This window comes from Chiloscyllium punctatum, chromosome 33 (genome assembly GCF_047496795.1).
Source record: "Chiloscyllium punctatum isolate Juve2018m chromosome 33, sChiPun1.3, whole genome shotgun sequence".
Lineage (NCBI taxonomy): Eukaryota > Metazoa > Chordata > Chondrichthyes > Orectolobiformes > Hemiscylliidae > Chiloscyllium > Chiloscyllium punctatum.
Window position 1 is genome coordinate 28,859,230 of NC_092771.1, and position 16,536 is coordinate 28,875,765.

The window sequence follows — 16,536 nt, forward strand, 5'->3', positions numbered from 1 at the left end:
CCTTCTGATTTCCCTCTTAAGTGTACTCCTACTGTATTTATAGTCTTCTAAAGATTCACTCGATCTCTCCTTTTTATACCTGACATATGCTTCCTTCCTTTTTTTTAATCAAAACCAACCATGTCTCAGGGGGTTCTGTCAACAAATACAGATAGATGTCACTGGACCACATCCTCCGCCAAAGGGAAAGAAATAATGTTTAGTGATCATCAATTAATTCTCTAGACTCTCCCACCCCAGAACTAGAGGGCATAGGTTTAGGGTGAGAGGGGAAAGATATCGTAATGATGTAAAATCTTACAATCTATGTATTTGTGGCTACCAAAAACTGACTCGATGCCCAAACAGAGTACACCTCCAGGTGAGATCATTAGGACAGGGAAGGCAAAATCCCTTTTGCACGTTTTCATGCTATGCCCACAAGTAACCTACAATTTTAGAATCTGCCCTATAGTGACTGCCATAAACATCCAAGCTCTATGAAGTAGCCTGCAAACTATAATTACAAATGCAAATAATTGTTTACTATAAGACTCAGATTGCTCCTGGTACACGGGGAAGAGAAAGTGGAAAAAGACATAGGGGACCTTTATGCAAATGCAAACTCAGCACTAAATTCTGCTTAAATTTACTAATTAAACTATTATGCATCATGGGTTACAGATGAAACTGACAAGGAATTTCAATAAAATGTTCACTGAACAGTATATGCCCTATAGCTATTATAATGCTAGGAAAAGGATGGCAGGAGGCAATAAACTTTAGCAGCAAAGGACTAGTTGATGCAACCAACTTCCGATACAAGGAAAAGGTGCTCCGGTTTCCTCCCACAGTCCAAAGACGTGCAAGATAGGTAAATTGGCCATGCTAAATTGCCCATACTGTTAGGTGAAGGGGTAAATGTAGGGGTATGGGAGGGTTGCGCTTCGGCGGGTCGGTGTGGACTTGTTGGGCCGAAGGGCCTGTTTCCACACTGTAGGTAATCTAATCTAATCTAATTTTATATGTTTCTATAAAGTCCCCTGTCATTGTTCTAAATTCTAGCAAGAACAGTCCCAGTTGGCTCAACCTCTCATTATAGGGTAATCCCCTCATCTCTGGAATCAACTTGACATGACAGCACGGAGCTTAGTTTGAACAGTAGGTCAGGTAGAGGATGTCCTATTTGGAATGCTTCCAGAACATCTTTTTGTGCAGAGGATGTGGAGGGTATGCAGAGAGATTTAGATAGGTAAAGTGAGTGAGAAAGGGTCTGGCAGAAGGAGTACAATGTCGGTAAATGTCAGGTTATCCTGTTTGGAAATAAAAATAATAGGTTGGACTCCTATTTAAATGGTGAAAGATTGTAGCATGATGTTGTGCAGAGGAATTGAGGAGTGCTCGTACATGAATTGCTAAAAGTTGATTTGCAGGTGCAATAGGTAATCAGAAGGCAAATGGAATATTGGCTTTCATTGCGGGAGGGATTGAATTTCAGGGAGGGATTGAATTTAAGAGCTGGAAGGTTTTGCTGCAATAGTACAAGGTACTGATGAGGCCGCATCTGGAGTATTGTGCGCAGTTATGGTCTCCTTTCGCAACAAAGGATATACTGGCTTTGGACGGGGTGCAGAGGAGTTTCACCAGGTTGATTCCAGAGATATGGGGATTACCCTATAAGGAGAGGTTAAGCAACCTGGGACTGTTCTGCTAGAATTTAGAACAATATAGAAACATATAAAATTAGATTAGATTAGATTACTTACAATGTGGAAACAGGCCCTTCAGCCCAACAAGTCCACACCGACCCGCCGAAGCACAACCCTCCCATACCCCTACATTTACCCCTTCACCTAACACTACAGGCAATTTAGCATGGCCAATTTACCTATCCTGCACATCTTTGGACTGTGGGAGGAAACTGGAGTACCCGGAGGAAACCCACGCAGACACGGGGAGAATGTGCAAACTCTACACAGACAGTTGCCTGAGGTGGGAAGAAATGAATAGATAAGATAGAGGCAGCCAAGTGGTTTCCCATGGTGGGTGAGACTAGAACTAGGGGACATGGCCTCAAGAGTAGAAGGAGTAGATTTAGGACAGAGATGAGGAGGAACTGCTTATTCCAGAGAGTAGTGAATCTAAGGAATTCTCTGCCCAAGGAAGCATTAGAGGCACCTTTATTAAATATATTCAAGTCACAGTTGGATTGGTTTTTGCATGGTAGGTTATGTGGATAATGCAAGTAGGATCAGCTGTGATCTTAATGAATGGCAAAGAAAGCCTGATGGGCCAAATGGCCTACTCCTGCTTCTATTACTATGAAACTATAAAAGCCCACAAAGTTGGTATAACAATATGTGCATTCAACCAAGGAACAAATAAATCAAGGATACATTCAAGTGAACCTCACTACCCAAACAACAACCAAGTTGGCCAGATCTGCCAAGCATACAAAATAGCAGAGACATTAATGGGAGGATTTTCAGATATCACTGACAGTGTGCTAGTGTGAGCAATTTGCCTTACGTCATCACCAGGGAGTACAACAGTGCAAAGTCCCACAATAAACCCAGAAAAATGGGAAAGGAGAAGTTCTATGAAAAATAGTGTATATGGCTTAGTAGTTTAGGACTCCACCTGAAATCTGGACTGGCCATCCAAAGGACTAAGGAGGAGTTTTTAGCATCTATATTTAGCTTACATGGGCATTTATCAAGGGCCAGCATGAGGGACTGAAAGGGGGAGAAAAGAACAGTCAAGAATTTCTGATGATCATAAGTACATACTTACAGTTAGAAGACATGAACATGTTACATGATTGGATAATAGAACAAGGAACATAGAAAAGCACAGCACAGAACTGGCACTTCGGTCCATGAAGGATTAATCCTAATGTAAAATAAAATAACCTAACCTATGCACCCCTCAATTCACTGCTGTCCATGTGTCTGTCCAGCAGTCGCTTAAATGTCCCTAATGACTCTGCTTCCACCACCACTGCTGGCAACGCATTCCATGCATTCACAACTCTGCATAAAGAACCTTCCTCTGACGTCCCCTCTATACCTTTCTCCTAATATCTTAAAACAATGACCCCTCGTGCCAGTCAATCCTGCCCTGGGGAAAAGTCTCTGGCTATTGACTCTATCTATGTCTCTCATTACCTTGTATACCTCAATCAGGTCACCTCTCTTCCTCCTTCTCTCCAAAGAGAAAGGTCCAAGCTTAGTCAACCTCTCTTCATAAGGCAAGCCCTCCAGTCCAGGCAGCATCCTGGTAAACTTTCTTTGCACCCTCTCCAAACCCTCCGTAGCTGTCCTATAGTAGGTCAGCCAGAACTGGACACAATATTCCGAGTGTGGACTCACCAGGGACTTGTAGAGTTGTAGCAAAATTTCGCAGCTCTTAAACTCGATCCCCCGTTAGTGAAAGCCGAAAAACCATATGTTTTCTTAACAACGCTATCCACTTGGGTGGCAACTTTGAGGGTTCTATGTACTTGCACACCTAGATCCCTCTGTTTCTCCACATTGCCAAGAATCCTGTCTTTAATCTGTATTCAGCATTCAGGTTTGACCTTCCAAAATGCATCACTTTGCATTTATCCAGGTTGAACTCCATTTGCCATTTCTCAGCCCAGCTCTGCATCCTGTCTATGTCGTGCTACAGCGTGCAATAGCCCTCGATACTATCAATGGCACCTCCAACCTTTGTGTCATCTGCAAATTTACTAACCCACCCCTCAACCTCCTCATCCAAGTCATTTATAAAAACTACAAAGAGCAGAGCCCTGCAGGACACCACTCAACACTGACCTCCAGGCAGAATACAACCACTCTCTGCCTTCTGTCAACTAACTAATTCTGAATCCAGATAGCCAAATCTCCCTGTACCCATACCTCCTGACTTTATGAATGAGCCTACCATGGGGAGCCTTATCAAATGCCTTGCTGAAGTCCATATACACTACATCCACTGCTCAACCTTCATCGACCTGTCTTGTCACTCCTCAAAGAACTCAATAAGATTAGTTAGGCATTACCCACACCTCACAAAGTCATGTTGTCTGCCTTTAATCATCCTATGCTTTTCCAAATAGTCATAAATCCTATCCCTCAGAATTCTTTCCAAAACCTTGCTGACCACAGATGTAAGACTGACTAGTCTGTAAATTGCCAGGGATTTCCCTATTACCTTTCTTGAAAAGAGGAACATTCGCCTCCTTCCAATCCTCCGATACAACTCCCGTGGAGAGTGAGGAAGCAAAGATCTTCGCTAGCGGTTTAGCAACATCCTTTCTCGCTTCCCGGAGTAACCTGGGATAAATATGGTCTGGCCCTGAGGACTTATCAATCTTAATGTTTGCCAAAATTTCCAGCACATCAACTTCATCAATCTTGATCTGTTCAAGCCTGTATCTCAACTCCCCAAAGTTCTCATTCACAACAAGGTCCCTTTCCTTAGTGAAAACCGACGCAAAAACCTCACTGAGGGCTTCCCCTATCTGCACACACTCCACACAACAAGTTCCCTATGCTATCCCTGATCAGCCCTACCTTGTCCCTGATCATTCTCTTATTCCTCACGTATGAGTAAAATGTCTTTGGGTTCTCCCTGATCATTCCTGCTAAGCCTTTCTCGTGTCCCCTCCTACCTCTCCTCAGTCCATTTCTGAGCTCCTTTCTAGCAAGCCTGTAATCCTCTAAAGCTGTGCTAGATCCTTGTTTCCTCCACCTTACGTAAGCTGCCTTCTTCCTTTTGATGAGAAGCCCCTCTATTCTCGTCATCTAAAGCTCCTTAATCTTACCCCTTCTTACCTGTCTCAGAGGAACAAATTCATGCATCACTCGCAACAACTGCTCCTTAAACAGTCTCCACATGTCTGCTGTGCCCTTTTTGTGGAACAATTGCTCCCAGTCTGTATTTCCCAACCCCTGTTTGATAGCGTCATAGTTTCCTTTTCCCCAATTAAATATCTTCCCTTGATAACTGCTCCTTTCCTTCTCCAAGGCTATGGTAAATGTGAGGCAGCTGTGGTCACTGTCACCAAAGTGTTCTCCCACTGCGAGCTCTGACACCTGCTCATTGCCGAGCACCAAATCCAAAATGGCCTCTCCCCTCATCGACCTGTCTACGTACTGAGTAAGTAAAACCTCCTGAACACACCTGACAAAAACAGCTCCATCCAAACCATCCAAACTAAGGACATTCCAGTCGACATTGGGAAAGTTGAAATCACCCATAACAACAACCCTGCTACATCTGCATTTTTCCAAAATCTCCCAGCCTATCAGTTCCTCAATCTCTCCACTGCTATTACGGGGTCTGTAGAAAACCCCCAGTGAGGTGGCTGCTCCCTTGGTATTCCTAATTTACACTCATACTGACTCAGTAGACAAACCTTCCTCAACAACCTTCGTTTCTGTAGCTGTGATGCACTCTCTGATTAACAATGTTATATCCCCCTCCTCTTTTTCCACTCTCCCTGTTCTTTCTAAATGTTCTAAACCCTGGAACATCTAGCAATCATTCTTGCCCCTGTGAAACCCACATCTCTGTTATGGCCACAACAGCAAAGCCCCAAGTTCCATGCTCTAAGTTCATCATATTTATTTCTGACACTCCTTGCCCAGGCCCTGGGCACTTATCAAGTTTTAATCTCACCAATTTCTCCAATACCATTTCCTGACTAAAAAGGATTTCCTTTAGTTCCTCCTTCTGTCCAAAATTTCCAAAATAGTATTTGTGACCTCCTTAGTGAAGACAGATCCAAAGCATTTGTTCGAATGGTCTGCCATCTCTTTGGTGTTCATTATTCATCTGATTCTAATCGTAAGGGACCTATAATTTGTCTTCAGTTGTCTTTTTGTGTATTCCTGAATATTTGATATATCATGGTAATGATGCCTTCAGTTTCTTAAGCCTGTAGCTCTAGAATTCTCTCCATACATCATTTTTGTTTTACTTCTTCAAAACATTCTTTGAAATCACCTCTTTGACCAAAGCTTTAGTAATCTGACCTAATATTTCCTGTGCGGCTTGTTTGTCATATTTAAGTTTATACTTCTCCTTTGAAGTGTGTTGGGACATTTTATTGCGTTAAAAATAAGTTGCTGCTGAAAAGCAAAATCAATTTAAAATGAACAATTAATCTCACATCAATTGCAAATTGAGGAGGACAACTTCAAACTTCTATCTCCTGTTGCACGCAGCAATGTTTCCTAATTTCACCACTGAGAGATCTGGCTTCCAACCAGTTGGAACACTTTCCGTCCACTGATCCTCTCCATTCTCTTTAATGTCTAGAAAACTTTGGTCAAACCATAACTCATTGAATTCATGGAATACATTGCTAGTTTAATTAGTCTCAACTTCTAGTTTAAGAACTGAAGTCTGTATATCAGTCTTACAAATCTATGCCATAATCCTTCCAAAGCCAATTTAGTCTTCCCGGAAATGCTTACAATACTCCAGATTTAATCACACCAGGGTTTTGAACCACTAACGTATGATGATTTCTATACATTTGTATTCTAATTCCCTCGATCTGTGGAAGCCAGTAATAGTTTTCCAAAAATACTAAATAATCAAGGGACTAAGGGTGTGAGGTGGGGAGGAAATAAACACAATAAATGTCACCAGAGAAAAGTACTAGGGTAAATAATGGAGCGAAAGGCCACTAGGCCACTGGACCTGATTGGTTGCAACCTGGGATTTTAAAGGAAGGAACTGCAGCAATAGGGGATGCACAGGCAGCAATTTCCAAGAATTCTTCAATTTTGGAAGTGTCCCAGAAGATTGGAAAACTGCCAATGTAACAACTCTCAAAAAGGGAGATGACAAAAAGACAGGTCAGTTAGCTTAACACTGGTTTCACGTTGGTGGGAAAATGTTAGAATGCATTAGAAGGGATGCAATAATAGATCATTTAGAAAAAGATGATACAATCAAATAGTGTCAGCATGATTTCAAGAAGGGGAAATTATGACTGACAAATATAATACAATTGATCTACAGGGGGATTTAGGGATTCAAGTGCATAGCTGCTGAATGGGAAACGTAAAGAAGGCATATGACATTTTTGCCACTATTGGTCAGGACATTGAGTACAAGAGTCATAATGTCATGTTGCAGTTTTGTAAGACTTTAGTTAGGCTGCGCTTAAAGCACTGCATTCAATTCTGGTCACCGCATTACAGGAAGGATGTGAACACTTTGGAGAGGTTTACTAGAATACTACCTGGATTAGAGGGTTTGAGCTATAAGCAGAAACTAGAAAAACTTGGGATGCTTTCTCTGGAGCAGTGGTGGCTAAGGGAAGACTTGGTGGAGTCTGTAAAATTATGGGATGCGTAGATAGGGTTGACAGTCAGAAGCTTTTTCCCAGAGTTATAATCTCTAAAACTAGTGGGCATGCATTTAAGGTGAGAGGGAGAAAATTCAAAGGAGATGCGTTGAGCAAGTGGTAGGAGTGTGGAATGCATTGCCAGAGGTGGTGGTGTAGGCAGATATGATAGGGGTGCTTAGAAGACTTTTTAGATAAGCACATGATTATGCAAGGAGTAGAGGGATATGGATGAAGGGCAAGCAGAAGGAATTAGTTTAATTTGGTATGTTTGGCACATCATTGTGGGCTGAAGGACCCATTCCTGTGTTGTACAGGTCTATGTTCTACACTCTAATTCACTGAGAAGTTAACATACAAAACAGATAAAGAGGAAGCCGTAGATGTAGCGTATTTAGGCTTTCAAAAGGCATTCAATGAGGCTCACTGATAATGCTGATATGCAACTTTCTACATGAACAGAGGGTTGCCTAACTAATAGAAGGTAGAATTGTGAATGAACGAGCATTTTCAGGATGGTAATCTTTAACTAGTGGAATGCTTCAGTGTTGAAGTAACAATTATTTAAAATATTCATGGCATAGATGACAGAGTGACTGTATTATGATCAAATTTGCAGATGACACAAAAATAGGTGGGAAGGCAAGGAGTCAACAGAGGGATACACAAGGTTACAGATTAAATGAATTAGTAGAAACTCGCAGATAGAATGTGAGGTTGTGTGCTTTGACAGGAAGAACAGAAGAAGTGAATATTATTAAAATGGAAAAAAACTGCAGAAAGCTGTTTGGGATATTAATACATGAATCACAAACACTAGCATCCAGGTTCGGTAGATAATAGTGAAGACAAATGGAATGGTGCCATTCTTTTCAAAGTGAATGGAGTATAAAAGAGGGAAAGCAAATGATATAGAAAAGTAGGGAGGCTCTGCTAAAACTGTACAAAGCACTTGTCAGGCAAAGTTGGAATACCGTGAACAGTTTTAGTCCTCTCATTGAAGGAAAGAGTAACTGCCATTGGAAGCAGTCCAAAGAAAGTTCATAAGGTTGATTCTGGGTCTAGAGGGACTTTTGTTGATGAGATGTTAAGTAGGTTGGACCTGTATTCACTGAAGTTTAAAAGAATGAAAGCACATCTTATTAAACAATGCAAGATAGTTGAGGAGTTTTATAGGGGGTAGATGCAGTTTTTTTTCCTTTGTGGGAGAGTCTGGGACTAGTAGGAATAATCTCAAAGTAAGACGTTGCCTACTTAAAACAGAGATTATGTGGCAAACCTGTCACTTTAAGAGGTTATTTTGTCCTGTTTTTGGATGAAGAAAGATTGTAAGGCAGAGATATCAAGCTGACTACAGAAGACGACTTAAGTAAAAGCTTACTGGAGGAACAACATCTCATCTTCAGACTCAGCACTTTACAGCTTTCTGGACTCAATATTGAATCTAATACCTTCAAATTGTGAACCAACTCCTATTTTTTCCCTTTCTTTTAGCTTTACTTGCTACATTCTCCCATTTCTTTCCTTTCTTTTTACTTATCTTGTTACATTCTTTACTTCAATGTCCTCTCTCCCCTTCCCACACCTCAGTGGGGCTGTCTGCTCTTTCAAGTCTGGCAGGTAGACATATCATTGTTTTGCCATTCTCACATTCCAATCACTTAAGCTGAACTATCAGCATCTTTTCTCCACCAGCACTCTACACCCCACCATCACTGTACCCACCCCCAACTATAACATAAATGCTGCTCCCTCCACACTTCACTTCAGCTCTGATGAACACACATCTAGACTCACAAATTTTAGATTGCTCTCTCTCCATGGGAGCTGTCTGACATGCTGTGATCTCCAGATTTGTTGATTTCAGTACAGATTTCAATATCTACAGTAATTTGCTCCTATGTAGATTCTTAATCAGTATGGGAATCAAGTGTTATAGGGAAAAGGCAGGAGAATGGATGTCAGGAATTTCAATTCAGTATGAACCTACTGAATGGTGGAAGATCATCAATAGAACATAGAACAATACAGCGCAGTACAGGCCCTTTGGCCCTCGATGTTGCACCGATCCAAGCCCACCTAAACTACACTAGCCCACTATCCTCCATATGCCTATCCAATGCCCGTTTAAATGCCCATAAAGAGGGAGAGTCCACCACTGCTACTGGCAGGGCATTCCATGAACTCACGACTTGCTCAGTAAAGAATCTACCCCTAACATCTGTCCTATACCTACTACCCCTTAATTTAAAGCTATGCTCCCTTGTAATAGCTGACTGCACACATGGAAAAAGGTTCTCATGGTCAACCCTATCTAAACCCCTAATCATCTTGTACACCTCTATCAAGTCACCCCTAAACCTTCTTTTCTCCAATGAAACCAGCCCCAAGTGCCTCAGCCTTTCCTCATACGATCTTCCTACCATACCAGGCAACATCCTGGTAAACCTCCTCTGCACCCGTTCCAGTGCCTCCACATCCTTCCTATAGTATGGTGACCAAAACTGTACACAATACTCCAGATGCACCAGAGTCTTATACAACTGCAACATGACCTCAGAACTCCGGAACTCAATTCCTCTACCAATAAAAGCCAGTGCGCCATATGCCTTTTTCACCGCACTATTTACCTGGGTGGCAACTTTCAGAGATCTAAGATCCCTCTGCTCATCCACACTACCAAGTATCCGACCATTAGCCCAGTACCCCAGCTTTTTGTTACTCATACCAAAGTGAATCACCTCACACTTACCCACATTGAACTCCATTTGCCACCTTTCTGCCCAGCTCTGCAGCTTATCTATATCCCGCTGTAACCTGACACAGCCTTCCTCACTGTCAACAACTCCACCAACTTTCGTATCATCCGCAAACTTGCTCACCCAACCTTCTAGCCCCTCCTCCAGGTCATTTATAAAAATGACAAACAGCAATGGTCCCAAAACAGATCCTTGCAGAACACCGCTAGTAACTGCACTTCAAGATGAACCTTTACCATCAACTACTACCCTCTGTCTTCTTCCAGCCAGCCAATTCCTAATCCAAACCTCCAACTCTCCCTCAATGCCATACCTCTGTATTTTTTGCAGTAGCCTACCATGGGGAACCTTATCAAACGCCTTACTAAAACCCATATACACCACATCTACCACTTTACCCTCGTCCACCTCCTTAGTCACCTTCTCAAAGAACTCAATAAGGTTAGTGAGGCACGACCTGCCCTTCACAAAACCATGCTGACTATCCTTGATCACATTATTCCTATCCAGATGTTCATAAATCCTATCCCTTACAATTCTCTCTAAGACTTTGCCCACAACAGAAGTGAGACTCACTGGCCTACAGTTACTAGGGTTATCCCTACTCCCCTTCTTGAACAAGGGAACCACATTTGCTATATTCCAGTCTTCTGGCACTATTCCTGTAGACAACGAGGACATAAAAATCAAGGCCAATGGCTCTGCAATCTCCTCCCTTGCTTCCCAGAGAATCCTAGGATAAATGCCATCAGGCCCAGGGGACTTATCTATTTTCACCCTTTCCAGAATTTCCAACACTTCTTCCCTACATACCTCAAAGCCATCCATTCTAATTACTTGTGACTCAGTATTCACATCGGCAACAATGTCCTGTTCCTGAGTGAATACTGGCATTCAGTGTCTCCCCAATCTCTTCAGCCTCCACACGCAACTTCCCACTACTATCCTTGACTGGACCTATTCCTACCCTAGTCATTCTTTTATTCCTGACATTCCTATAGAAAGCCTTTGGGTTTTCCCTAATCCTACCAACCAAGGACTTTCCATGTCCCCTCCTTGCTGCTCTTAGCTCTCTCTTCAGATCCTTCCTGGCTACCTTATAACTCTCAATCGCCCCAACTGAACCTTCACGCCTCATCTTTACATAGGCCGCCCTCTTCCCTTTAACAAGGGATTCCAATTCCTTATTAAACCACAGCTCACTCACACGACCCTTTCCTCCCTGCCTGACAGGTACATATTTATCAAGGACACTCAATAGTTGCTCCTTGAACAAGCTCCACATATCAATTGAGCCCTTCCCTTGAAGCCTACTTTTCCAAGCCACGCATCCTAAGTCGTGCCTCACCGCATCATAATTTCCCTGCCCCCAGCTATAACTCTTGCCCTGCAATGCACACTTATCCCTCTCCATCACTAGAGTAAAACTCACCGAATTGTGGTCACTGTCCCCAAAGTGCTCACCTGCCTCCAATTCTAACACCTGGCCTGGCTCGTTACCCAGAACCAAATCCAGTATGGCCTCACCTCTTGTTGGCCTGTCTACATATTGTGTCAGAAAACCCTCCTACATACATTGGACAAACACCGACCCATCTAACGAACTCGAGCTATAGCTTTCCCAGTCAATATCAGGAAAGTTAAAGACCCCCATAACAACCACCCTATTACTTTCACTCTTCTCCTGAATCATCCTCGCAATCCTTTCTTCTACGTCTCTAGGACTATTAGGAGGCCTGTAGAAAACTCCTAACAGGGTGACCTCACCTTTCCTATTCCTAACCTCAACCCAAACTACCTCAGATGGCGAGTCTTCATCCATTGTCCTTTCCACCGCTGTAATACTATCTTTGACAAGCAATGCCACACCTCCCCCTCTTTTACGCCCACCTCTGACCCTACTAAAACATTTAAACCCTGGAACCTGCAACAGCCAATCCTGCCCCTGTTCTACCCATGTCTCCGTAATAGCCACAACATCGAAATCCCAGGTACCAACCCACGCTGCAAGTTCACCTGCAAGAGTTGAATAACTTGTTTTTATTGGAGTGTCAGAGGCTGAGGCACAACCTGATAGTATGTAAAATTATGAGAGGATTAGGGTGGATGTTAGCGTTGTCTTTTCCCCCCAGAGTGGAAACATCAAATACCAAAGGGCTACGATTTAAGATGACAGAAGGAAAAGTTTAAAGCAGATGTGTAAGGCAAGTACCTAGAATGTGCTTTCGGGGTGTGGGTGTGTGTGTGTGTGTGTGTAATAGCATGATAGCAGTGTTTAAGAGGCATTTGGACAGATATGAGCAGGCAGGGAAGGAGGAATACATACCATGTACAGATAGATAGGATTAGATTAGAATGGCATAATGGTCAGCACAGATATGGAGGGCCAAAGGGCCTGTTCCTATGCTGTACTGTTCTATGTAAGCCTGGATATTAGTTTAATTAATTTGATTTATTGTACCGAGATACTGTGACAAGTAATGTTTTGAGCTCAATACAAGCAGATCAAACCACACAAAGTGCATCAAGGCAGCTGAAAAATACTGGGCTACAACAGTACACCAGGGTCTAGGAATTATGTGATGGGTAATTCACCTGCCATCTCTCCGATGCCTGTTTACTATCAAAAAGACAGAAGTCAGAGGTGTGATGCTCCCTATCTGTCTGGATGGGTGCAAATGCAACAGTATTCAAGAATCATAACAAAATTCAGGACAAATCAGACACATCTCCACCCACTACTTTCAATATTCACTTCCTCCACCACCAACGCACAGTAGTATCAGATAGTACATTCTTTAGAATTCATAGCAGTAGTTCACTAAGACTCCTTCGAAAACATCTTCCAAACCCACAACCTTTACCACCTAGGAAGACAATGGTACCAGACGTATGGGAACACTATCACCTGTAGGTTCCCTTCCAAGCCATGCATTATCCTGACTTGGAACTATATCACCATTATAACAATTTGACTGTTATGGGTCAAAATCATGAAACTCACTTCTTAATGGCACTGTGTTCCTACACACTGAGGACTGCAACAGTTAAATGAGGCAGCTTACAACTACATTCCTTGGTGCAATTACATATGGGTAGGAAATACTAGCCTCGCCATCAATTCCCATATTCAATGAATAGATTTTTCAAATCATGAGTATGATGCAATACTCACTTTCCTGGATGGATGCAGTTTCAACAACACTCACAAAACTCATCAGTGTCCATGATAAATCAGCATTCTTGACTGACAACCTTTCTATTGTCTTCAACATTCATTCTCCACATCACCAACTCACAACAACATCGGTATGTAATGCTTGCAAGATGCACTTCAGCAAAACACCATGGCTCCTTCAACTACCCTTTTGTCTGGGTGAGCTCTTCCTGTCCTATCTTCAACAACTGAGGGAAGTGAGGTCAAGATAGGGCTGAGGGAAGTCTCTCGCACATATAGTCCTTCCAGTGACAAAGTGTTTTTCAAAGAATAGTTGGGAAGTGTGCACGAGATGAGTAGCCCATACCAGAACTGTTCAATATCTGACAGCATGTGGAGCCATGCATGGAAAAAAGTAGGGCATATGAGAAAAAAAATGGCTCAGGCTTCCAAAACCAATACAACAACCAAGGCTGGCACTGTCCACCTCCCTCAAACTTCCAGTCAAAACCCTGCAAGGGGTATTAACTCTAGTAGCCAAGGCAAGCACATCCAAAAATGAGATGAGAAACACATGTGTGGAAAGAAGGCATGACAAAATCTCAGAACCCAAGAATTGTTCTGCAGTTGAGATCATGTGTGCAGTCAAGCCTGCAATTGTGCTGGTGCACATCATTGGGCCTGACCCCATGCCTGAGAACAAACATTATGCAACTATACCAGAGATCTAACTTGTGCTTGTGACAATAAGAGCTTTTTACTAAGACTAGGCTTCATGTGGAATAGGAGGCCTCTGGTGAAAGGAAGAGTGCACACCATGTCCAAAAAGGGAGGAAGACCACTCCTCTAAAGCACAAAATGGCACGGAGAAGACTTGCCCCTCTATGGAAGAGTTGCTGGAATGGCCACTCTGTAGATCCACCCTGACGGTGTGGAAGCCAAAATCATTTTAGTGCAATTGTGTTGGCATCTCTGAAGGTCATTAAGGTGAATATACTTGCTGAACTCAATAATACAAATGCATAATTAAAATTTGACACTTGTAATGTTTTAGGTTAAAAAAAGTAGAAATCTGACTTAACCTTTCTTCTTTACGTTATCATTATGGTAATTAGAATCCAAACTTAGCACTGTTTAATGAGTACTTCATAAATTTACCTTTGTCCTGAAATTACATTATGAAACAAAAATGAAGGAGTTTGAAATTTCTTTCTCTGCCAAATACATTAACCTATTCTATAGCATAATCTCAACAGTTTTGTCTTCTCTTAAATTATTTTCAATTTCAACTGTGTATTACATTTCAAGCTTTCAGTTTCCTTTCCTTTAAAAAAAACTCTTCCAAAACTGAATAGACTACTTACTAGGATTCATCAACTTTTATTTGATTTACTGAACAATCCAACAAATAAATACGTTACTACTAAAATGCAAAATGACATTTAGAATAGAGTAGAATCCCTACAGTGTGGAAACAGGATCCTCGGCCCAAAAGGTCCACACAGACCCTCCGAACAGTAACTCATTCAGACCCATTCTTCTACTCTATTACTTTACATTTACCCCTGACTAATGCACCTACTCCACAAATTCCCGAACACTGTGGACAATTTAGCTTGGCCAATTCACCTAACTTTCACATCTTTGGATTGTGGAAGGAAACCAGAGCACCGGAGGAAACCAACACAAACATGGGGAGAATGTGCAAACTCCACATAGACAGTCGCCCAAGGCTGGGATTGAACCCAGGTCCCTAGTGCTGTGAGGCAGCAGTGCTAACCACTGAGCCACCATACCGGCCCTACGACTGAGTTACCGTGCCGCCCGAAATCTAAAGATTTAATTCTCTACATCCAGCTACTTTATCCATTTAATTCCACATCACTCACCAATGCATCTTGAACCATCTCCAGCAGGGTGGTAGCCATGATGACACTTGCAAAAGTAACTTCCAATTGTGTTTGAGCATTCACCTCCATGGCATATACCAGGAACAGTACTGCACTCGTCAACATCTAATCAATAAAAAAGTTCAATGTTAGTAAAAGAAATTTTATTCATAGTAAAACAAATTTTAAAACATTAACCTGCTGTATCATTTTAATCTCCTCCCATAGCACTACTCCCATATAAATATCCAGATTCTTGTGAATCAAAAGTTAACACTAAGTACATAGTGTATAAATACGGTATAAATTCCGGTGACAAGCAGTGTCCCACAGGGTTCAGTGTTGGGGCCGCAGCTGTTCATGTTATATATTAATGATCTGGATGAAGGGACTGGGGGCATTCTAGTGGCACAGTGGTTAGCATTGCTGCCTCACAGCACCAGAGACCTGCGTGGGTTTCCTCCGGGTGCTCCGGTTTCCTCCCACAGTCCAAAAGATGTGCAGGTTAGGTGAATTGGCCATGCTAAATTGCCCGTAGTGTTAGGTAAAGGGTAGATGTAGATGTAGATGTAGGGGTATGGGTGGGTTACGCTTCGGCGGGGCGGTGTGGACTTGTTGGGCTGAAGGGCCTGTTTCCACACTGTAAAGTTATCTAATCTAATCTAATCTGTGGACTGACAGCATAATGGGCTGTTAAAGATGTCTCGGGCTGTAGGGATGCCAGTGAATTCCAGGATATCTATAAAAAGTGGGCAGCACGGTGGCACAGTGGTTAGCATTGCTGCCTCACAGCGCCAGAGACCCGGGTTCAATTCCTGCCTCAGGCGACTGACTGTGTGGAGTTTGCACGCTCTCCCCGTGTCTGCGTGGGTTTCCTCCAGGTGCTCCGGTTTCCTCCCACAGTCCAAAAGATGTGCAGGTTAGGTGAATTGGCCATGCTAAATTGCCCGTAGTGTTAGGTAAGGGGTAGATGTAGGGGTCTGGGTGGGTTGCGCTTCGGCGGGGCGGTGTGGACTTGTTGGGCCGAAGGGCCTGTTTCCACACTGTAAAGTAATCTAATCTAATCTAGTGAAGTTTGCCGATGATACAAAGTCAGGTGGACAGGCAGGTAGTACTGAGGAAGTGGGGAGGCTGCAGAAGGATCTAGACAGTTTGGAAGAGTGGTCCAGGAAATGGCTGATGGAATTCAATGTGAGCACTTTGGAAAAAAGAATGCAAGCATGGACTACTTTCTAAACGGTGAGAAAATTCATAAAGCCAAAGTACAAAGGGATCTGGGAGTGCTAGTCGAGGATTCTCTGAAGGTAGACATGCAGGTTGAGTCCGTGATTAAGAAAGTGAATGCAATGTTGTCATTTATCTCAAGAGAGTTGGAATATAAAAGCACCGTTGTGCTACTGAGAC

The 16,536-nt window shown here is 42.6% G+C and overlaps 1 protein-coding gene across 1 annotated transcript in view; it reads right to left on the reverse strand.

Annotated features, from left to right (window-relative positions):
- LOC140458518 (fibrillin-1-like) overlaps positions 1–16,536 on the reverse strand; it is a 574,711-nt gene that overhangs the window by 379,844 nt on the left and 178,331 nt on the right. Inside the window, exon 8 of the mRNA XM_072553247.1 lies at positions 15,133–15,258. Coding sequence (XP_072409348.1) covers positions 15,133–15,258 — 126 coding nt within the window. The remainder of the gene's footprint in view (positions 1–15,132; positions 15,259–16,536) is intronic.